Here is a 26062-nt window from a genome sequence, read left to right as displayed (position 1 = left end):
AAATTAGAAATTAGCTTGTTTGTATAGATTTACATTTTATATTGTTCATCTTAGGCATTTATTTGATAATTTTCTGTGTTAGTGCCTTGATCTGCCATTCATTCATTCATTTATGCATATACAGGACCCCACTGGAAATAATTAAGCATTTTCCTGTGCAATTCTGGGTTATCCTAGACAAAGAAGATTGTACTATATTAATTAAATTATATTGTTTTATGATTAGATACAAGTATTGATTGTTTTTTTATTCTCCATAAATTGTATTGTTGTAACATCCACAAGCTGTGATAAGGCCAAGTAAAATTAATTAGTAGATTATCATTCCCGCCCGCCCCTCGAAAATCGCCCCGCCCCGATTTTTTTTATTTTTCAAAATTACCATTTCCGGATATTTTTATGTCCGGTCCGGTATCGTAAACGTACTTTGTTTCACTTTGCCTTTTAGAAACCCAAATACACATGTAATTATGATTTATAAAGCCTTTTCTCAATGAGAGAAGGCATTTTTGAGGTCAAGAATACCATGGTAAAAAATAAAATCCTCCCACCCCACCCCATTTTTTTGTGAAGTTTGAATGATAATCTACAAATTAATTTTACTTGGCCTAATATCAGGTTTGAGATTTTGTAAATGTTCTGCATGAAATGTCTGTGATGAATTTTTTAGTGTTTATTATAACAAAATCCAAATGTGATATATGGTCCATATTTATGCAATATCCTTTTCATTTCATAATGAAAATTGTTACAAATCACATGCTTTGCCTGAATAAATATTATTTTTAAAAAGGCCTTCACTCATAATAAAGCAGTTTAAAAAGTAAAATTTAAGATAAATGAATAGAAATGACTTCGGATTTCACTACAAAATTGTTTTATGAATGAGTTAGGAAGCCTACATCTCACAGTGCTTACCTTGTACCTGATGATGTTATAGATGAAGAGCCTGATATTATTGAAGTTGTAGAAAATTTAGAGAAAACAATTGAGGATGTTTACTCTGATTTCTCTTAGTTTTCTTCCAATTGTAAAGTTAAAAAGGCAATGGGAACACCGTCACCATTTTGTTTTGCTTACAGAAATGGCTGAGTTATTATGATTGCCATTGGTCAAAAAGGAAGTACAACAACCAGTGTAGGCAAATAACCCTGATTTATTGTGTATAGAGACAAAAGAGTATGCAGAACCTTAATTTTTGACTTTATTTATCACTGCCTCATATTTCTGAATAAATGAATATCAATTCTCAGAACATGCATTTTAATATTTTTTTATCACAAAAGTGGAGTAATACAGTACATTTGATCCTGAGTCACCAGAAGAACAGAGGGTAACCTGGTACAGGGCCAGCAACTTTGCATGGTTACTGGCCAGTCCACAGTTAAAATACTTATTAGTTGTAAATGCCTGGACCTCAAAATCAAAATAAATTTCTGTAACACTAGCGCTTTTTGTCTTGATCGTACATGAATAAAATACTGAATCAAACAGAATCTTGTTATGTTTGAACTCAGAATCATCTGGTGTTGTAAAAGCTGTATGTACTTATATGCAGAGTTCTTTGTTCTTTGTTCAGGTGAAATATTGACTGATCAGACCTTTAGGGAATATGATGCCAGAGCCAAATATCACATGGATTTTTCTTAGAATTGATTCATAAATGCACATAGAGTTAGATAATCTATATCACCTTAATCCAATTAATTAATTGACCCGTATCTTGCCCACTGATGAGGTTGATTCAAATTTAGCTTTAATCATAATGGTTATGAGATCTTAATGGTGATTCTTGGGTAGAACATAATTTTTAGGAGGATCCCCTCGTAATTCATTGCGAGAGAGGATATATAGTTACGGAGTCCATTCATGTGTGGGTGAGTGGATAACACACAAGCCACAAATTTTGCTCCATTGATTTCATACTTCACATTTAGCTTTGTTATGAAGAGAGGAAAAACCCTATTGATTTTTGGGTCAAAAGGTCAAGGTCACACAGGACTTCATAAAAAAAGTTTTTATAGTCACTCTACAGGCCAAATTTTACTCCATTGATTTCATACTTCACATGTAGCTTTCTTATTGAGAGAGAAGAAAGCCCATTGGTTTTGGGATCAAAAGGTCAAAGGATATGATCATTACGAGATTTCATAGAAAAAGTTTAAAAGGTACTCATCATGAGGGGATATGCCCTGCCTTGCACCTGTTCAGTGTCTGTCTTATATGTCAAATATTAAAAATTTTGTTTTATGTCTGTTTTACATCAAATGTTCAAAATAAATTGTATACAGTCATTACATCATATCAATGATTAATAAGTTTTATCCATAATGCATATTAGATATTATGCTAGATCCTTTTAAGTTACCATCACATCAAGTTGACTCACACTTGTTACCTATATATGATATAATATGTAAATCAATTTTATTAAGTGGACTTTGTTCCTCTTAAAGTGAGTACTTTGAAAAATTTCTTTTGGATTGAAAATAAAATTTTGAATTTGTTGTTACTTAATGGCTCCTATTCAAATTAGAAAGTTTATGGATTAGGAAAATGTTGGAGGAAGCTTCACATATTTTATGGATTTCAATTCCCTTGTGAAGTCATAAAATGCAACATATTAAGTTGACTTGGCATTTATTAGGCTTTGTGGCATAGGACAAAGATTAGAGAAACTTCATTTTTTCAGTAGTTTACCTGTACTTGGTTTTACATCATCATGTTGAATTATATCTCTTTACATTTACTCATTTGTGTAGACAGTTTGAAAGATTTTCAATTAGTCTTGGACCATCTCCAATTCATTATTTCACTCAAGTGAGATAATTGAAAAGACAACATCACAGTCTCTTTGATAGGCCCTTCCAATAAATTGTAAAACATTTTAAATATGGGAATTGAAAAAATGAAAACATAATTTCAAGTGGCCATGATAAGACATTGTAGTGAATTTTTGCCTACTAATTAAGCTAAAATACAGAAGTCTGTAATTCAATTACTCTATTATCACACACACATTATTGTCCAAGACGCCAGTATTTGAAATATATGAGATTTCATTGAAATCCTTTTCTGGCTCTTTTACTACAAGTTTTGTCGGAATCCCATGGGCATTCACTGTGCACCTGTCATGTTTAGTCATCCTAATAAAGGTTCCCTTTAATCATCCCCATTGCATTTCTGGCAGCTCGGCTTTGTGGCATGCAGGATGACTCTGGCTTCTCCGTTGTTGGCTTCCCATGTTTTTTGGTGGAGAATCATTGTTGGCTGCATATGGCGTTTGTCTCCCAGCTGGTTTGATGCATGAAAGTGTGATCTGTGTTGGTTGGTTTTGAATTGAGGTGGGTTGCTGGTAGGTGGATTGTTTTTTGAACAATCTTTTTTAGGAACAGCACTTTACAGATTCTATGATTGTTGTGGTGGTATGGTTTGAATGGTTCTGACATGTTTCATGCCCCACTTTTTGGGTTGTTCTCTGTGTGCTTGCTGTTTTGAAATGTGGTTCAATGATTGGTTTTTATATAGCGCTTTTCCAGCGTATGCTGCTCAAAGCGCTTTACAATACATTATTACCCCGGTAGACCTTATATCAATCTAGAACTTTCTCAGCTTCCTGGGAAGCATACAGTGCAAGCTGCCATTACAGTCGCTAGAGCACTAACATTCTAGGTACCCCTTTTACACTTGGGTGGAGTGAGGAAATTCGTGTAAAGTGCCTTTCCCAAGGACACAATGTCGGCCCTGCCTGCGGCCAGGGCTCGAACGCATGACCTTTCGGTCGAGAGTCTGACAGCCTAACCACTAGGCCACCAACGCCACACACAATGGTTTGCTTGATCAGGATATAGGTTTCGTGGTGGTGGGGGGGGGGGGGGGGGTGCTTGCTCTTGCTGGGTGCCTGGTTCCACTCGGGTGTGTCTGGGGGTCTGTGTTTGCCCTGCTTTCAGTTTAGTATACTTTATGAGATTTGTGAGATTGATTGCTGTTTATTGTCTTCACTTTTTCATAGATTCCACCTGTCCTTTTTCAAGACCATGTGGGTTTATGGTTAATGCTGAAGTGAATGATCCAATGAATATAAATTAACCAAAATTGAATGCGTCAAATCGATACACCCCTCTGCTTTGCCAAAAAAAAAGGGGGGGGGGTGGTGGTAAATTACAGTTGACTCAAATTAGCATTAATGTATTCAATGATGGGCTGATTTTGGGCTCTTTCCATGAATTTTCACTATAATTTCAGAATGATTGTCATATCAATATTTTTCTTTTCCTTCCATTGTTTCTTATTGTGGTTGTTTCAGCACCAAAAATTTGTCATCTGTGGTAAAGCTAATGATGAATGTGTCCAGGCAGCGAGCAGGAGGAGGGATTCCTCCAGATGCTGATGACAGACAGTCACTGATAGACGACATAGAGACAGGTTAGCTATGGCGTGCAATCCACATGTTGTAAATAGTACACATATTTTGGCACCAAATTTTTTATTCTAGGATTAAAAAGAAAAACCCTCTGTACTCACGAATGTTGTCTTATCCATATATCAAGCAAAGAACAGGAGAGAAGTTTATCAATTTCACTTCAGTTCAGCTAACTTATTAATATAGAACAGTTTGTTAAAAGCTAGATAGACAAAAAAATGGATCTTGATTCCCAAGTCAGCATGAATATGATATATAAAAGTGAAACATACTGGTACAGTACTAACAATTCAGAATTTGACTAATGATTTCTGCATGATTGATATTGCCTGACAGATCCAAGTTTAGATGCCAAAGCAGCAGAAATTGCTTCAATGGTGGGAGGTGGCAAGGACAGTAACCTTGACGATGATCAGCAAAGTGAAGGTCGGGGTTCAATATCAGCAGGGTCGATCAGTTTCAAAAGGTAAATTCTGGTATTTAAGATGGAAGAAAATATAAAACAATGATCAAAAAACAACAAAAGCTCTGAACTTTAAAGCTCCATAATCTCAGATTGTTAGCATTTGACCTAGGAAGTAAATCTCTAAATCATTATTCATCATTTATTTTAAGGAATCACCGTATAGTTTGTTGGCTTTGTAAGGTCATTAACTACAATTGAAAATTTAATAATTTGCATAGTGGCAAAGCAGATCTGCATAAATGTAGTCAATCACCTCACGTACCCAACAAACTCCTTATATTTTAGTTCAAAATGAAAATATAAAATTGACATCAAAAACACTGTCTGAAAGAAATTGAAATACATGGGGTTTTAATCAATACATTGAATAAAACTTCAAACTTGAAGAGAAAACGGTTGGAAATGAAAATGTATTGATATACATATATATCAAGATATTTCTCCAATTATAATGAAAATATACCTATTTCAGGAAGCAACAAAGTTCTAAATTTATTAGCATTCAAATCAAGACTCATACAATTACACAGACATCAAAATTAATGAGGCTTAGTTTTGTTTGAAGCTCTCATTTATTAGAAGCATCCATCAATAAATTGCACTAGATTGTTATAGATGGAGGACAATGAATAGAAATGTTGAAATAATAACTGTAATTTGAAGATATTATATGATCAATACGGCCCACTCAAATGATGTGAAATAGAGAAAGTGCACGTAACAATGTGAATTACCAAGAACCAGTTTTATGAAAGGGTTTTGCAACTAAAACCAAAATTTTTAGTTGGTCTAAAATGTTTCATTTTATTTGTAAATGTAGTGAAAATATGGGTAAATATCCTCAATTCTTAAACTTTATATATTTTGCATTTCTTTAAATTTGCCATAGACTAATCAATTTGCATTATAAAAAGTAGAAGTTTATTTGGTCTTCCGTTTTTTAAAAGACTTTTCATAAGGTGACCCAGGACTCCTAGATTAGTAGTCATTTGGATACAGTATAAATTTTTCAGTAATAATTCGTAAACACTTAATAGAATTATTGTAAATTAGAAAAGAGGTTTGAAATCAATTGCAATTCTTTGATATTGAAGGTCCAAAGACAAAGTTCCAAGAATAGAGCCAATTTCTATGAAAGCTCAGGACTTTCAGGTTTGTATAAATAGGAATAAGTCCAAAATTATGGTTTTAGCTCACCTGAGCTATCTGAGCTACAAGCTCAAGTGAGCTTTTTTGATCACCTGTTGGTTGTCTGTCTAATTTCTTCTCCAGACCACTGGGTGGACTATGGCACAAGCATTCTTGGGTAAAGGGCTTCCAAGTTTGTTAATTTCAGGATCCTGTCCCTTTACAATGGGAGACAATTGGGAATTTGTTTAGATAGGATGAGGTAATTCAAAATCTTATCTAGAACCACTAGATCAGAAAAGACAAAACTTATAAGAAAACTTTCTTAAAGAGTGCAGTTTCAAAATTGTTCAAATTATGGCCCCCGGGGCTAGAATGGGCCTACAATAGGGGATCAAAGTTTTAAAAGGGGATATGTAGGAAACTATCTTCTTGTCAAAAACAAAAGGCCCTTGATAAGTCATATTAATATGCTGGCATCCTCAGGTAATGCAGATTCAAGTTTACTCAAATTATGGGGGGGGGGGGGGGGGGGGGGGTTAAGATGAGACCACAATATGGGAACAAAGTAATCAAATATGCTTGTAGCGAAGTGCAAAGTAATTCATTACTCAAGATATGTTATAAAACTACAGGGAATGAAAGTCACTTGGCTGTAAGTGTGAGTTCGTTGTGTTTTACTGTATTGGGAAAAATCTTTAAAATCCTTTTCTCATGAACAACAAGACCATGATTGCTCATTAGCAACTGAGGTATTAAAATCACTGATGTCCAACATCTGTCTGTACACCTGTCCATCCATCAGTCTCTGAACTTCACACATTTTTACTTCTCCAGAACCACTCTGCCAATTTGAACCAAATTTAACTTGCCATAAAGCATTCTTTGGTAAAGGGGATTTAGAATTGTTCAAAACAAAAAGAAGAGTCACACCCTTTTCAAGGGGAAGGGGTAATCAAATAGTGAAATTAAGGTTGCATCTTTTAAATATCTTCTTCTTAAGAAGCACTGGGCCAGAAAAGACAAAATTTATGTGAAAGCTTTCTAAAAGAAAGTAAATTCAGACTTGTTTAAATCATTGCTCACAGGGGATGTATAGGAAAATATCTTTTAGAATTTTTTTCTCTAAAAGAACAAGACCTTGATAAGTCATATTCATATGCAAGCATCCTAAGGCAGTGCAGAATCAAGTTTGTACAAATCATGGTTGTGGTAGGTAAGGAGGGGCCACAATATGGGATCAAAGTCTTACATGGCATGTACAATAAATAGTCTTTAAAATTTTCTTCTTATAAACAGCTAAGCTATGATTATCCATGTTAATAGGCAGAAATCCTAAGGTAGTGTAGATTCAAAGTTTAAAGCAATGTCCCCAATGGTAGGATAGGGCTAGTATAGGGTTACATTTAAAGTTTTTAATACATGGAAGGTGAAGATAACGAACAGTGATCAATCTCATAACTCCTATAAGCGATACAAAACAGAGAATTGAACAAACACGGACCCCTGGACACACCAGAAGTGGGATCAGGTGCCTATAGGAGGAGTAATCATCCTCTGTCGACCGGTCACGCCCGCTATGAGCACATGGAATATATGGGAATATATAGAAAAAACTTTTAAAATCTAAAAGATATCGAACATCCATCACAAGATATCGAACATCCATCACAAGATATCGAACATACATCACAAGATATCGAACATCCATCACAAGATATCGAACATTCATCACAAGATATCGAACATACATCACAAGATATCGAACATACATCACAAGATATCGAACATACATCACAAGATATCGAACATTCATCACAAGATATTGAACATACATCACAAGATATTGAACATACATCACAAGATATTGAACATCCATCACAAGATATAGAACATACATCACAAGATATTGAACATCCATCACAAGATATTGAATATACATCACAAGATATTGAATATACATCACAAGATATTGAATATACATCACAAGATATTGAACATCCATCACAAGATATCAAACATACATCACAAGATATTGAATATACATCACAAGATATTGAATGTACATCACAAGATATCGAACATACATCACAAGATATCGAACATCCATCACAAGATATCAAACATACATCACAAGATATTGAATATACATCACAAGATATTGAATATACATCACAAGATATTGAACATACATCACAAAATATCAAACATACATCACAAGATATCGAACATACATCACAAGATATCGAACATACATCACAAGATATCGAACATTCATCACAAGATATTGAACATACATCACAAGATATCGAACATTCATCACAAGATATTGAACATCCATCACAAGATATCGAACATACATCACAAGATATCGAACATACATCACAAGATATCGAACATTCATCACAAGATATTGAACATACATCACAAGATATCGAACATTCATCACAAGATATTGAACATCCATCACAAGATATTGAACATACATCACAAGATATCGAACATACATCACAAAATATCAAACATACATCACAAGATATTGAATATACATCACAAGATATTGAACATACATCACAAGATATTGAACATACATCAAAAGATATTGAACCAATCTAATTAAAATTAGATCTTCCATCCGCTCCCCAGTTTTCGATTGCGACATAACAATAACGGAGCGGATCAAAGATCTTATTTTAATCAGATTGGATATTGAACATACATCACAATATATTGAATATACGTCACAAGATTATCTAATATAGCAACATTTTATATGCCATATGCTAGTTAATGTTCTTGCAAGATATGAATTACAGATGAAAAGAACAGAGTTGCTGTTTTTGGAGTTGGGTTTTAATAAGCTATCCACATGCAGACACACAATAGAAAATCATTACTCAGGCCTTTAATGTAAACAGAATTGATTATTATAATCACATCACTCACTAAATACTGATTTCATATTGGTCAAAATGAAAAATTATTTCTGGATGATATCTCAAATACTGTTTCGGGGGTGGGGGGATATGTGTACAGCTGTCATAAGAAATCAAACGGATAGTATCTAGTACGTGTACATCAAGAATTAATTAAGTACATGTCAATTGTTGACTGCTTTGATGGTTTTATTTTATCAGTCATTCACAGTTACATGTAAAAGTCCATTTCAGATTCAGTTGTTGATTCTTCTGATTCTAAATATCATATAAGACATGCCTGGCTTCTAAGTTTGCAGAAACATGAAGAGCTTCATCTTTGCTATCGTCATCTAACGCTCCTGCATTTTTGCTGGAAGTCGCCACCGTTGACGATATTTCGTTGTCAGATAGTGATTAAGAAGACTCAGCATAATTTTTATGCAAATTCAAAAATTTCCAGACGGTCAACCACACGTCTGGGTCCAAATCAAGTGAGTCTTGAACATGAGATAAGGAAATTACAAGGTCATGATCGTAGATACGTATGCTATTTATAGATGTATTTTCATCAGTGACAAACCCACTGTGGATCCAACAGTTTCTTATCATGTCGGGCGTAACGCTTTGACACCTGGTCATAATGCCAATTAATGAACAAGATATACTCCGCACACTCTCTGGACTATATGGTTATTTTACTTTGTCTCGCTCCTTCATAATTAAAGACTTGATAACTAGATATATCATTGTATCAATTTATTTGCTGGTCTTCCTCCAGTCAGTAACATTATATAAATAATGCCTTGTCGGATCAAAATTATAAACTCTTAACAAACATCATTGTGGTGTCCTTGTGGTGGAGAGCTCTAAAGCTATATATTTCACATAATTTCTCCATTTGCATATACCTAGAGAATTTTCAGTGCTTTGATTCTTTGAAATGAATGATGTAATCAATACACATCAAGATGATGAAACTGGCAAACTTCCCGCTTTATATACTTTCTAAAAATGGTCATATGACCGAAACAACCAATGAATAATTGTTCTTTTTAGAGCATCTCCACACTACTTTAGGTACAAACTTCAGATATAGAAAAGTACATAATGTCAAAGTGTCCTATTCCTGTACAATGAATTATAATCAAAGTTGATGTGATTGCATACAGACATACGTCAAAATAATTCTTTATAATAAAACGGACAACCACAATCCTATACGTAGGAATACAGAACAACAATACGTAAATCGTACATTATGCCGTTATAATTAAGTTCAAAGTAGTCTGATCACTTATGTTGCAAATGAATTACATCTAAAACAAATGAAGTAAAAATACAAATTTCAACTATCTAAACATACGGGCAATGCTACTTGTTCACTACAAGGTGGTGGTATCTATAGACAAAATATCACGTGATGCATTCCTTCCTAAGCAAAATGGCAGGCGGCTAACTTTCAACAGTTACATGTGATAGTAGAAGTAAGTTACGTGATTTCATTTTAAGTTATTGATATAATTTAAATCTACATATCTGTCTTAGACAGTAGCTTTACCGAATATCTTAAATACCAAACAATGTATGCAATATAGATGGTTGTTTACATATATACACATGTCAACAATATTGAAAGTAGCAATTAATAAGTATTAATATGCTAAAAATAAAATAGAACATAAATAGCTTATATGATCAATACCAAAAATGATAAAAAGATGATACACTACTAGCCACTACATGGGATCATCATACATGTATACATGTGTAAGCATTATATAAAAATCCATCCTCAAACCGTATCGTGTACAAATAAATTAAACCCATGATATTGCAGTGTAATTGCAGGTACTTGGTGGTAATGTGCTTTGAATGCCTGGATAAACAAGACTACATATTTGAACTTAAATTATTTAAATGGCGGTTAATTGCTTCAAAGCTTGTTCACTGAAATTTTACAACCAGTAAATATGTTGGGGATGGTGGTATAACTAGGTTTTACATAGTAAGGAATTCGGGCAATATGTGGAGGTGGCATTATTTATAATGGGGGGCGATGACAATATAGCGGGGGATCACTGTATCGGTTATTGAAAACTTGATCATTAGACAAAATTAATATTGAAAATATGTTAGAATAATTTTCTTTTAAGTAAGATTTTTCACTAGCCTGTGTCAATTAACTCAACCAATGAAACAATGTTTAATACATCATTGATCAATTTATCACTAATACTGTACAATAGATACTGTAAGTATTTGTTTTTCTTAAAATGTCTGATGATTCCAATTTTTCTGGTTATTGAAAAATCATGTTATCGACACTTTAAAATGTCAGCGTGTGCAAAAAATATTCATAATGGCTGAAACTGGGTTGGTGTCCATGTTACAATCCAAATCAGCAGTGTCTAATCAACTGAAACAATTTTAGCTCACTATGAAATCAGGAGGATCAGATTAAATACAGGTGACTCTCAATTGGCTCAAACTTCAGTCACTCGATGTTCTTGATCTCGAGAAGTGAAAGCACTGTTCCAAAGAAGTAGGTACAGTTTCTACAGTCATCTGGCCCAAAATATTGATGATTTCACTTGGAGCTCAAATCCTGGCATTCAATTAAGGAATAGTTTAGCAAACCCAAAATTCATTCAGTTTGATCAGCAAAATGATTTGTGTCATATGACGAGAGCTTGAAGTTGGCATAAAATTGCAAAAATGCCATTTTCAATGAAAATATCCACAAATTCAGGTGGTTTTCCTTTTAGAAAATATACAGCGCATGCGTCGAGCAAATTCATATTGAAGCATGTTTTTCATCTCAAAATAATACACAATATATATCATTTTCATTTTGCTCGACAAATGCGCACATCTTTTCCTGAGCAATAATTTGTATGACATTTGACAGTTTTCAGGCTTATTTTGAGAAAAAGGCGGGAAATGTCTTATTCATGATGTCATAATGCTATCCATTTAGGACTATCATTTTGATTTTGTTGACATAGTATACCTGGCATTTATTTTACTTTCTTAAAACGCTGATTAAGGTTAATTCCAGACACATTTTATAGAGAGAAATTATTTGGGCCTTTTTATGCATACAACCGTACCTTGTTCTTTGTTCTCTATATAACCAACCAAATTTATTCTCGATTCTCAATTTCTCAAAGTGAAATTTATGTCCCACTCTCAATCTCTGGAAGTAATGGAAGTGTAATACACTCCAGCAATGAAGCGTATAATTATTTCCATTTGGCCGTTACCTGGAAAAAGGTAAATACCAGGGGCTAGCTTAATTGGCCGTGTTAATTAGGTGTTTACACATGTGACACATCATTTGAGCTTTTTCTAGGGATGAATTGTTAATTGCTTAATTGGTCAGATTTAATAGCTCCAATTAACTGAAGATTGTAAAACCGTTTGCACTTTTACTATCAGGACCATTTTGACCAGTACAACTAATTACCCAAAAAGGTTGAATGGACCCATAACGATTTATAGACTCAAATACTAATTTTTATAATATTAATTCAATATAGTACATAAATTAGGCTAATAATGTGTCTTTATAAATATACAAATGTCTTATTATGTCTATTTTTATCTAATTAAACCACATTAACACAGGTGTTTGACGATTAATAATAATGATTTTAATTTGGGTAGTTAGTGGCACCGGTCAAAATGGCTATGATAAGTGAAAGTACAGATGGTTTTAAATTTTTTTAGTCACTTGGAGCTATTACAGACTTCAGTTTATGAATTGGGGTAAAAAATTCATTTTAGAAATGATATCTTATGCTGCACATGCTATGCAATGGCTTGTTGCAATGCTTAAACATTCTGTTTAGTCGTATAATGCCAGGGCCCAGCTAAAAGTCGACCAAAAAATAATAGGCACTTTCCTGAATTCAATTCTGCATATCTTGGGAAGTATACAGAATTTCGGGTTGAACTTTGGTAGTAATGTAGATTGATTATGTATGAATATGTTAGAATACAGAGTAGAATTTTACATCATTTGGGTTATTGTTTTTACATCAGCTAACTTGGGTACCCTATATTTAAAGTTCTATACCTTTACTCTTTAATAGTAAATTTGAACCCAAGCGATACAATTGCCTTTGGTCATGACCCTTTGGGGCTTGTTTTGGGCCACAGGCAATTGTATCGCTTGGGTTTGAAATTACTATACTCTTTAATAGTAAATTCGAACCCAAACGATACAATTGCCTTTGGTCATGATCCTTTGAGGCTTGTTTTGGGCCACAGGCAATTGTATCGCTTTGGTTTGAATTTACTATACTCTTTAATAGTAAATTCGAACCCAAGTGATATAATTGCCTGTGTTTTGGGCCACAATATTGGGGTAAAAAAATTTCATTGGAATATAAAGATTGAAAAAAAAATCTTTTAAAAAGTCACAACAGCCAAACAACAGCACAGCCATGGTGACTCGGGTGAGTCATGTGGCCCATGGGCCCCTTGTTATCTTTGTTCTTTTGAGTTTTCCAGCATGCTATCTACTAGTACTAAACACTTTATATAATGATGTGTTGTCATTCTGTGAATATGGGAGAAGAAATATCAAATCTGTTATGAACAGTTGTAACATACTCTATAGATAATTATAATGCATGTAGTTCAGGGTAACAATGAAAATTTTCACCCTGAGAAAACCATTGTCAACTGAGGCGTAGCCAAGGTTGACAATGGTTTCTTGAGGGGTGAAAATTTCAATGTTACCCTCAACTACATGCAATATTTGTTTTATTATACTGAATGTTATGTAAAGTGGAAAGCAGAAAAACTTACAATTGTTGACATTTGATCAATCACTGTCATGCGACATTTCATATATCGGTGTGGGTATTCCCGTTTATTACAAATGCTCAAATGACGTCATCTTACAATCTACGGGAACCATACGCGCATAAATTTGACGCATGTGATAATTTTTTATAATATCACCCGTTGTCAAGTACTTTTACCCGTTGCTAGATATTATCACCCTGAAGCGCATGCTTTCTGTTCTCAGAGGGTAACAATATGTTTTTTCAAATGCTTCTCAACCAATCAGATTCGAGTATTTTCCATGAAAGTATAATAAAAGAAAATGGTGCATAGCTTTTAATCTTTTAATTCCTTGATCAACATTGTTGATACTTGTCAGATTGTGTCAAAAGAGGAAAATTAGTCAGGACCTAAAAATTATTTTATTATTTGCAGTATTTCATTTTATCTAGATCATTGTAAGTGACTCCACTGTGGACATCTAGCTTGAAGCGTTGGACATAAATTTATTAAATTTGCTTGTTTTCTTTTTTCTTTACTGGTCCCTGAAATTTTTGCTTCTGTTACTTCAATAATGACAATTCATATTCTCAGTTGCAAGTTATCACATATATATCAAGTCAGTATAACACTTTGCTAATTTGGTTATTATTGATATATATTTTTAAAAAGTTGACATTATAGGAATAATTTTATGAACGTTTGATTTGTTAGTTCAAAAATGGCACCAAAACACAACAATGACAAGTATTCCTTATACTTTCAATTGATAGGTTTGCATAACAGTGATAGAGGCCAGGCAGCTGGCAGGATTAAATATGGATCCGGTGGTGTGTGTTCAGGTTGGAGATCAGAAAAAATACACCAGTGTCAAGGAATCCACCAACTGTCCCTACTACAGTGAGGTAATTGTCATAAAAGAATGAAAAATATTAGAAACTATCCATCATCAAATTCTTTCAGTGGCAATCTGTTCATCCAATTTGTACGCGTTTTCTCTTGCTGTTTGCTCTGACTTCTTTTACACTGCACCCATACAATGACCTTCATAGTTTATAGCACAAAGTTCAAGGTCAAATTATACCTTAATAAAGTCTCCTTGGGAATTTTTTGTTCAGGGTATTTTTTCCCTGTGGTCCACATTTTCTCATACTTCACCCATACATTGACCTTTAGATAGATTGTGTGATCTTGTATTTATGGTAGAATTGACCTTTAGATAGATTTTGTGGTCTTGTATTTATGGTAGATTGCTGCTTTAAAAGAAGGTCCAACGAGACCAATGTCCTTGCCATATTTTGTTCTTTCACACTTCACCCAATTGTTATCTTTGGAATTTTTATCTTTGTATAGATGATTATAGTGACCTTATAGAAAGAATGAAATTTAAAGTAGACAGAATCCTTGTTTGTGAAATATCTATCTATGTAGATTTTTAGTTCTTGAGATTAGTGATCATGATACTTTTCACTAGTACTCAGATGACCGATAAGGCCTGTGGGTCTCTTGTTTATCAGCCAATCATTTTGCATTGAACAAACCTTCGAAGCTCACCTTTAGGTTTGCTTTTTTTTTCAAAAATAAAATATTTTTGAAATGTTTATGTCAGACATTGTTTTTGCACCATTCAACCATGATTCATAATTAAAGGCTTTATGTCTCATTCATGCTTGTTTAATGGCTTTCAACCTCAATGCATTAACTTGAGACACTCAGATGAGTTCGATCACTGATGGCCAATTGGCAGAGACCTGACTAGAAATTCAGATGGCTTGGGTTCGGTTCCTGGTCTGGTCTGTTGCATTTCTCCCCTCCTGTTGCATTAGGTGCTGTGCTTAGGATCTGACATGATAAAATCTGCCAGGGGATAAAGATCCTAGTTGATGTATTCAAGTTGTGAAGACATTTAAGGAGGAAGGAAAGTGGCTGTCAGACAGGTTCGATTGCTGGTGGCCAGATAGCTCAGTTGATAGAGCACCTGACTAGAGATTCAAGGGACTTGGGTTTGAATCCTGGTCTGGTCCATTTCATTTTCTACCTTCTTGTTACATTTGGTGCCGTAGACCAGCTCCTCGAACTGACAGATAAAAATGCCTGTCAGGGGATAAAAATCCAGGGTTGATGTCTTCAAGGACATTTAAGGAGAGAGGAATGTGGCAGTCATACGGGTTTGATAGCCTGTGACCAGATAGCTGAGTTGGTAGAGAACAACTGACTATAGATTCAGTGGGCCTAGGTTCAAATCCCCATCTGGTCTGTTGCATTTTCTCCCTTCCTGTTACAAACCAATCAAAATGCAGATTACAAAACAGTTGCATTAGAATTCATTTTAAGGTGGATCGATCCTCATGTGACTTATCAATATTAATGGTTGAAAGTGGAAAAACTGTATTAATTTCCATTCAATATAGTTTAATTTAATCAATAACCAAAGAAAATGTGTATGTTGCCACCTTTTTATACGCCCGTCGAAGACGGGACGTATTATGGTATGGCGTCGTCCGTCTGTCTGTCCGTCTGTCCGAACCTTGTGGGCAGGATACAGACTGAACCATAAGCCCTAGGACTTTACAACTTGGTACATTTGATCACCATGATGAGAGGAAGATGCCTATCGTTTTTCAAGGTCAGAAGTCAAAGGTCAAGGTCGTAGTATCACTTATTAGGAAAACCTTGTGGGCAGGATACAAACCGAACCGTAAGCTCCAGGATATTATAACTTGGTATATTTGATCACCATGATGAGAGGAAGATGGCTATTGTTTTTCAAGGTCAAAGGTCAAGGTCGTAGCATCACTTTTTAGGAAAACTTTGTGGGCAGGATACAAACCAAACCGTAAGCTCCAGGATATCATAACATGGTATATTTGATCATCATGATGAGAGGAAGGTGCCTATTGTGTTTCAAGGTCAGAGGTCAAAGATCAAGGTTGTAGTATCACTTATTATGAAAACCTTGTGGGCAGGATACAAACCGAACCGTAAGCTCCAGGATATTATAACTTGGTATATTTGATCATCATGATGAGAGGAAGGTGCCTATTGTTTTTCAAGGTCAAAGGTCAAGGTCGTAGTATCACTTATTAGGAAAACCTTGTGGACAGGATACAAACCGAACCGTAAGCTCCAGGATATTATAACTTGGTAAATTTGATCACCATGATGAGAGGAAGATGCCTATTGTTTTTCAAGGTCAAAGGTCAAGGTCATAGTATCACTTTTTAGGAAAACCTTGTGGGCAGGATACAAACCGAACCGTAAGCTCCAGGATATTATAACTTGGTATATTTGATCACCATGGTGAGAGGAAGATGCCTATTGTTTGTGAAGGTCAAAGGTCAAGGTCGTAGTATCACTTATTAGGAAAACCTTGTGGGCAGGATACAAACTGAACCCTAAGCTCCAGGATATTATAACTTGGTATATTTGATCACCATGGTGAGAGGAAGATGCCTATTGTTTTTCAAGGTCAAAGGTCAAGGTCGTAGTATCACTTATTAGGAAAACCTTGTGGGCAGGATACAAACCAAACCGTAAGCTCCAGGATATTATAACTTGGTATATTTGATCATCATGATGAGAGGAAGGTGCCTATTGTTTTTCAAGGTCAAAGATCAAGGTTGTAGTATCACTTATTAGGAAAACCTTGTGGGCAGGATACAAACCGAACCGTTAGCATATTTATGAAGTAGCGCATTCTAAGGCTATCCCTCTTTATATATTGATATCCATATCTACAAGCATAATAATGAATTAGCTCACAGAGGACAGTGCTAACTTCACTAAAATATGAATCCCACTAAAATATGTTTTCCTTGAGCAAAATCTATGGGCGTATTATGCCACGTTGGCGTTGCTCTTGTTAAAGATGTCAGACATACAAAAACAGAAGTATATATCAACATAAAAAGCACACATTTTCATTAAACAGAATAATGAAAATTGATTAAAATTTGTTGAAATTACTTATTTTAAATGTCAACAGTTCAAGAAAACTGCTAATTCATAGATATATATCAAAATTGATTGTGGATATTAGGGAAATCATTGTGTCACAGACATGCAGTAGAGGAAATTCCAGCATAGGAGTTATTGCCCTTGACAACATTTTTAAAATTATAAATAATTGATTATCTATGGAAAATAAAAACTTTTTCAGTATCAAAAGTTTACCAAATTTTTTATTTTATTCAGTGAGCAAAATTCCTCATATATATATATATATATATATATATATATATATATATATATATATATTTCTACCATGTTCATAATTTAATTAAATAAATGTTTTGCAAAAACCTATGACATCACATGAGGATCGATCGACCTTAAGACCTTATGGAATGTTTTATTTAAACAATAAAATGCTTTCTTTGTTGTTTCATCAGGTGATGAAGGTAGCTAGCATTGCAAGCAGGTAATGCAAATTTTTTCTGCAATGATTGCAACCTTCATCACCTAATGAAACAACAAAGACATTTTGTTGTTTATATTTTTATTTGTATGTATTATTTAAAAATACAAACATACAAACTAGAATGAAGATCCAAAATATCATATGATTGACCCATTTGTTATGTTAAATGGAACAGTCAATGCACCTTTTGACCTTGATGACACTCCATATTTGGTAATGATTTTGCAGACAGGTGGTACTAGAAAACTCCATCAGACTAGTTTGCAACAAACATGTATTTTTTGTCTATGATGAAAACAATGTCAATTTCAAAGAAATATAAGAGAAAAGATTATTCACAAATGAGTGAATGGGATTGCTAATGCCCTATAATTCATGAATAGATATATTTTATGTGTTGAGTAGGTATTGATATTGGGTATTAGATTAGTAATACCTATAAGTTTTCAATATGAATTTCTTTCAAGCTTGATGGTTCTTTTACAGTACTTTGTGTTTGACTTCCACATGGCTCCTGCAATGCTGTTTGACAAAATCGTCACCTTAACAGTGAGTGATATCTATCTTTCTGAATTGATGAAATTGGAAAAGATGAAATTGTTTTGAAGTTATTGAAATACATAAGTTTTTATGACTAGGTAGCCGACATAATAAATGACATACAGTTTACTCCAGATATCTTGAAATTCAGGGGGCTGATATGAATGTGATCATTATATCCAAAGTTAAATATCACCAGGGATTTATTTTTATTTCAATATAACAGATAGTTCAATGTAAGCAACTTCAGTATAAGTGGAGTAGACTGTAATTATCAGCTGAGAGAATTAACCTTTAAATATATTCAGTGTCCCTGTGGAGTATGTTTTACTATTGGGGCTATTTCATTGTTATGGTCCAATTACATGTATATACCATGATAGCTAGCATTGGAATAAGACATTTTATTCTCTCATTACAGTGTATTTTGTATATCGATCTTTGATTTGAACTAGACATTTCCGTCAATTTGTACAGGCTCATTTAAGTGAATTCAAAATAAATATTTTCAAAATCTTTAGATACAGGAGCTCAGACTGTGAAACATATTCAACAGGGACCAAATAAGTACTATCTACAGTGTGACTAAACAAAGTATACAAATAAGGACTATCTACAGTGTGACTAAACAAAGTATACAAATAAGGACTATCTACAGTGTGACTAAACAAAGTATACAAATAAGGACTATTTATCTACAGTGTGACTAAACAAAGTATACAAATAAGGACTATTTATCTACAGTGTGACTAAACAAAGTATACAAATAAGGACTATTTATCTACAGTGTGACTAAACAAAGTATACAAATAAGGACTTTTTATCTACAATGTGACTAAACAAAGTATACAAATAAGGACTATTTATCTACAGTGTGACTAAACAAAGTATACAAATAAGGACTATTTATTTACAGTGTGACTAAACAACGTATACAAATAAGGACTATTTATCTACAGTGTGACTAAACAAAATATACAAATAAGGACTATTTATCTACAGTGTGACTAAACAAAATATACAAATAAGGACTATTTATCTACAGTGTGACTAAACAAAATATACAAATAAGGACTATTTATCTACAGTGTGACTAAACAAAATATACAAATAAGGACTATTTATCTACAGTGTGACTAAACAAAGTATACAAATAAGGACTATTTATCTACAATGTGACTAAACAATGTATACAAATAAGGACTATTTATCTACAATGTGACTAAACAAAGTATACAAATAAGGACTATTTATCTACAGTGTGACTAAACAAAATATACAAATAAGGACTATTTATCTACAGTGTGACTAAACAAAGTATACAAATAAGGACTATTTATCTACAATGTGACTAAACAAAGTATACAAATAAGGACTATTTATCTACAATATGACTAAACAAAGTATACAAATAAGGACTATTTATCTACAATGTGACTAAACAATGTATACAAATAAGGACTATTTATCTACAATGTGACTAAACAATGTATACAAATAAGGACTATTTATCTACAATATGACTAAACAAAGTATACAAATAAGGACTATTTATCTACAATGTGACTAAACAAAGTATACAAATAAGGACTTTTTATCTACAGTGTGACTAAACAACATATACAAATAAGGACTTTTTATCTACAGTGTGACTAAACAAAGTATACAAATAAGGACTATTTATCTACAATGTGACTAAACAAAGTATACAAATAAGGACTGTTTATCTACAATGTGACTAAACAATGTATACAAAGAAGGACTATTTATCTACAATATGACTAAACCAAGTATACAAATAAGGACTATTTATCTACAATGTGACTAAACAAAGTATACAAATAAAGACTATTTATCTACAGTGTGACTAAACAAAATATACAAATAAGGACTATTTATCTACAGAGTGACTAAACAATGTATACAAATAAGGACTATTTATCTACAATGTGACTAAACAAAGTATACAAATAAGGACTATTTATCTACAATGTGACTAAACAAAGTATACAAATAAGGACTATTTATCTACAGTGTTACTAAACAAAATATACAAATAAGGACTATTTATCTACAGTGTGACTAAACAAAATATACAAATAAGGACTATTTATCTACAGTGTGACTAAACAAAGTATACAAATAAGGACTTTTTATCTACAGTGTGACTAAACAAAGTATACAAATAAGGACTTTTTATCTACAGTGTGACTAAACAAAGTATAGACAAGAGTCTGATATCTTAGTTATTGATGATTTCCTTTTCGTGAATGTGATTATCTTGTTTGTACACTATAGGTTCTACATTCACGTAACTTCTTGCGTGCCGGCACTATTGTTGGATTTTTCAAGATTGATGTTGCAACTATTTATCTACAAAATGGTAGAACGTTATTCTTTTCAATTAAGTTTCCCCATTAGCATGTGTCTTTGGAAGCATGGTGGCACAAATTGAATAAAGATCTCCATGTTTCAAAGTCTTAACTGATAATCTAACTTGTTTCATGATGAAAGTATCATATAATCAATGTTTTATTGCAACTCGTGGAGAAGACAGAAATGTGGAGATTTTTAGTTTTCTGTTCTTGTTGTTCTTGTTAATATATAATCCCATATCAATTTCCCAGTGAATCTCTTCATATCAGTATATCATATAACATTATGGGAGTAATGGATACAGCTTAATCCTCTGATATTTTCACCACCATGTATGAAATACTTCCACTCAACCATTTAGATGATTATTTTGTGAATTTTCCTATGATGTGAAAAAATATTTTAAAATATCAATGCCATTAAAAATATATATCAAATCCACCAAGATTTTCATTTCGTTAAAAAAAAAAATTCCCAAAAAGAGATTTTACCCTCTATTGCCAATAGTTGGCTGCAAGTGGTCAATGAAATTGACATATATGCAAGCGAGCACATGCATACTAGATTAAATTTTATTAATATTGTATCTGTACAACCTCCGATAGATTAACCTCAACTAAATTCTGTGCTAGTTCACTTCAGCTATGGACATAAATTAATTATCTAATAGAAAGTTTGCAGAAAACTTGACATTCTCCCCAGTATCCTAACTATCACATGTTTAAGATTAATTAACTAATTAATTGACCAGTTCTTCCTCTATTACCATGATGCTACACATGAAAATAGCCATCACAGAGGATAATCATCATTTTTTATTTCTAGAAATCCCTTGATAAAAGCTTGGAATTATACCTAAACCAAAATGTGTTCATACAATGGAGCTAATGGATTGAAAAGAAGCATACTGGTGTTCTAGTAGCTCTTAGATTTGTGAAAATAAAGAAAGTCAATTTGAGCCGTTTCAGAAATGTCAAATATTGCAGAATATAAATGTACAAATTTTGTATTAATGTTTAAAAAAGTGGAAATTGCTATACATTTTGCACATTCAACAAGAAATACTATTCTGCATTCTATTCAAAAATATTTTGCACGGAAACGGAATCTTTATTCCAGTTTCAATGAGCACCTTATGTAGTTTACCTTTAACAGACTATTACATGATAATATAATATATGTAGTCCTTCAGCATTTTTTTTTTGCTATGTTGTTGTTTGTAAAGTTGTCTTCCCACAAAGAACCCTAAATGACTGCCTGATGAATTCCATGCATGGCTGACATCAGATGGAGATGACTTTTGTGCATGGATTTGACAATGAATGGAGGCATCAGTCACAGGCTATACATGTGGTAGCTTTTTTTGTTACTTATGTATCCATGCTGTCTGTAGGTTTGTCAATCTGGACGTCTCCTCAGATCCAACAAGCCACTTGGACACTACAAACTGGATGTAGGCACAGTGTATGCTGCAACAGGTACAAATACCACATACTTCTCCACCAATGTTGTCAAGACTGGCTGTTATAGTAATGTACACCCCCCTCCCTTTGTTGTGAAGACTGGCTGTTATAGTAATGTACACCCCCCCTCCCTTTGTTGTCAAGACTGGCTGTTATAGTAATGTACAGCCCCCTCCCATTGTAGTCATGTCCAGCAATATTTGATGTAGTTCTGTATGTGGTAGCAAGAAGCCTGTTCATGTGTCAAAATTAAGTTCAATACATGTATCTAAAATGCATCAGTGTCTGATTTTTTCCCCCAATTTTAAATGATTTGCATCTTGAGAAACAAGGGCTTCAAAATAACATTGTAAGCTAAGCTTCTTCTTCATCATATTTTGTTTATTCAATTTTTGTATAGATTATTATTAAAAATGGTATTATAATACATGATTGTATAGAGTAAAACATCTTGGGGGGACCTAAGATTGAAATTAACCAGATGTACCGGACAATTAGCCATATGTTGATTGTGATTTCAGAAATTATAACAAATTTGCTCTATTGTAGATAATTATAACTTTCAATGACTGATCATATATGTATACATGGGATTTTCTTAGATTGAGACCAAAAAAATCAGTTTCATTCAGTAATATTTAGGTGCCTTGATTCCAGATTGTACAATTCAGATTATTTGATCAACTTTACCAGGTCACATATGGATTAGAATTTATGTTAATTTTCATTGCTTGGTATTTGACATTTGCTATGTTACAGCTTTAAATTAGTAAGTCTGTGTTTGTTGAAATGTTTTTTATAGATTATAGAAAGTTTGCCAAGGACTCAAATCCATTCATTTATTTTTATTTATAATACTAGATAGAAATTCATTATATCTGTGTTAGCTATATCCAAGTTTTACTGTAATGTATAGGCCCAAATACCCCTAGAGGTATATTAGCCATGTAACTGCTGAAAGATGTAGGCCATAATGATGTGCAATGGGATAATATGCTTCCGTTTTCGGTGTCTCTTTTATCATCTTCCATCTTTGTTTCTGAGAATGCCTCATTGATGTTTGAATTGTTCTGAGCTTGTCTCAGTTGGAGTAATAATAAATATCTTTGACCTTGTTTCTCATAGATCTTTAATTTAAGAGCTGTTCCAATTGTTGATTAAAAGTGGTATTTCAGTGACAGTTTGCCGTTTTATCACCATCATCATCAATGACATAATTAATTGTTCTTGTGTTTGTTTAAAAAATGACTTGCTGGAGGAGGATCATTATACTCATTGATTAAAATTTACCTTTTGAAATATGTGCTTATCAAAGAATACCTCTTATGGCATTGATAATGTGGTATTTTCTGTTGAAATGTCTTATCTTTTTTGGATGAGACACAGAAGGGTTGAATTTGCTGATTGATATAAGTATAGGAAATAATTATAGAATTTTGCTATAAGACTGTTGTGATCTTTTACTGTCTGAATCAAGATATAAGTATAGGAAATAATTATAGAATTTTGCTATAAGACTGTTGTGATCTTTTACTGTCTGAATCAAGATATAAGTATAGGAAATAATTATAGAATTTTGCTATAAGACTGTTGTGATCTTTTACTGTCTGAATCAAGATATAAGTATAGGAAATAATTATAGAATTTTGCTATAAGACTGTTGTGATCTTTTACTGTCTGAATCAAAATATAAGTATAGGAAATAATTATAGAATTTTGCTATAAGACTGTTATGATCTTTTACTGTCTGAATCGAGATATAAGTATAGGAAATAATTATAGAATTTTGCTATAAGACTGTTGTGATCTTTTACTGTCTGAATCAAGATATAAGTATAGGAAATAATTATAGAATTTTGCTATAAGACTGTTGTGATCTTTTACTGTCTGAATCACTGAGATATAATAGTTCATGGTTATCAAACAATTTAAAAATGATGATAAAAACAGAATTTAAACAGTCATAGCGAGCGCAGCGAGCCAGCGCGGAGCGCTGGCTCGTACTGCGAGCTCTAATGACTAGAGCGTGGGAAATAATCCGAGCTAAATCTCAACCTCTAACAAGAATTTTTTTTTTTACGCCAATCCCAGAAGTCCCTCGTACAAAATGGCGGATGGTTCGATTCGTAAAATAATAATAAAAAAAATCTTTGAAGTATTACAAACCTTTTTTATTTGAAAGGAAAGGATGACAATCATATTCTTCCCCCTTTCTTTTTCTTTTTAAAATATGGTCTAAAGAAATGTAAACAGTCACGTCACAACTACCAGGCTACGTCACAACACGCTCGTTGCATTTCCCGCTAAACTGGTTCCTACATTGGCGAGAAGAGCAAGACAGTAATCCTACGTATTGACAGTGAACCAGATCAGTTTCCTTGTTTTCAATATAAATTTTTTGAAAATGTATTCAGATATGCTGCGCTCGCCCCAACGGTCACACCGTAATCATATTACTTTCATATCTGGCATCAGAAAATGTTTATAATTTTTATTTATATCTAGATTTAAATTTTCAATTTTGACATCAGAATTATAGAGCATGTTTGCTTCATCTTTTTGTTGGTCCTTTCATATTACACATGGTAACAAAAATGGCATCAGAACATGATAATTTCTTGTTGTGTGTCCAATCTCCACAATTTTCTTTCAAAATCATAAAATTTGTCTGTATATTTTAGTGACATGATGTGCATTCAATATATTAATGCATGATAAGAAATTTGGTTCTTACTTTTAGTGGAATCATAGATTCAGTTTGGGGTGGGGGTGGGGGTGGGGGCAGACATACTTGCTTGTACAATATAGTTTTTTTGGGGGGAGGAACTTAAGATTCAATATCTTCAATTATTGTTTTGGATTGTCGGAAAATACTTATGGCCCCTTCATTCACTAAATACTGTGAGGATGAAAAATGCTGGACAACAGAATTTATCTGATCAAATTGCTAACTAGCCTGACACAAAGAAGCAAAAACGGTCCACTTCATTGACTTATCTCAGAGCCAATTGGATTTTCCTGTGACATAGCATTTGTCTTGGGAGTCATTACCTGATAATATTGTCAGAAACCTGGGCAAAAGCATTAAGACTTTTACCAATCCAGATTGTGTTCTGTCTCATGGTGAATACACACCAACTTCTTCCTACTGTCTGGGGTGCTCTTTGAGTCTAGTACTGCTACGTTCATTTCCAGACCATTTTCCTTATGAGGTTTACTCTGTGTGTATATGAATAAGATAATTAACATGATGCATTTGAATGAGGACAATGTGTAGTTATGGCTCATCTGTACTGAAGAACCTAAGTGATTTATACAGACAGTAGTACGGACAGTAGTTCTATACCAAGAGGAGTCTGTCTTTCTTTTTCTCAGTTCTTGATTGGTAGCTCGTCATGTCCACAGTACCATAGAACTTTGAAGAGAAATTTCTAGGGTGATACTGATGTTCATATCCTGAATATTTCAGTGTCAATATTTGATCGAAATTCAATGTTACATCAATATTGAAAAGATACCAGAAAATTTTTGGCA

At 33.4% G+C, this 26062-nt stretch overlaps 1 protein-coding gene across 12 annotated transcripts in view; it reads left to right on the top strand.

The window, feature by feature from the left end:
• LOC125671554 (otoferlin-like) overlaps window positions 1-26062 on the top strand; it is a 161872-nt gene that overhangs the window by 42916 nt on the left and 92894 nt on the right. For 9 of the 12 annotated variants that reach the window (XM_056161640.1, XM_056161637.1, XM_056161633.1 and 6 more), the window contains exons 7-12: window positions 4307-4425; window positions 4760-4889; window positions 5984-6041; window positions 14503-14634; window positions 18636-18698; window positions 22459-22543. In XM_056161640.1, coding sequence (XP_056017615.1) covers window positions 4307-4425; window positions 4760-4889; window positions 5984-6041; window positions 14503-14634; window positions 18636-18698; window positions 22459-22543 — 587 coding nt within the window. Of the gene's footprint in view, window positions 1-4306; window positions 4426-4759; window positions 4890-5983; window positions 6042-14502; window positions 14635-18635; window positions 18699-20987; window positions 21073-22458; window positions 22544-26062 lie in introns of all 12 variants that reach the window. The other 3 variants (XM_056161638.1, XM_056161634.1, XM_056161628.1) reach the window with 1 other exon arrangement.

Source organism: Ostrea edulis, chromosome 4, assembly GCF_947568905.1.
Source record: "Ostrea edulis chromosome 4, xbOstEdul1.1, whole genome shotgun sequence".
NCBI classification, from domain to species: Eukaryota; Metazoa; Mollusca; class Bivalvia; order Ostreida; family Ostreidae; genus Ostrea; species Ostrea edulis.
The sequence above is the reverse complement of the archived record's forward strand: the minus strand, read 5'-3'. Positions and strand labels throughout refer to the sequence as shown.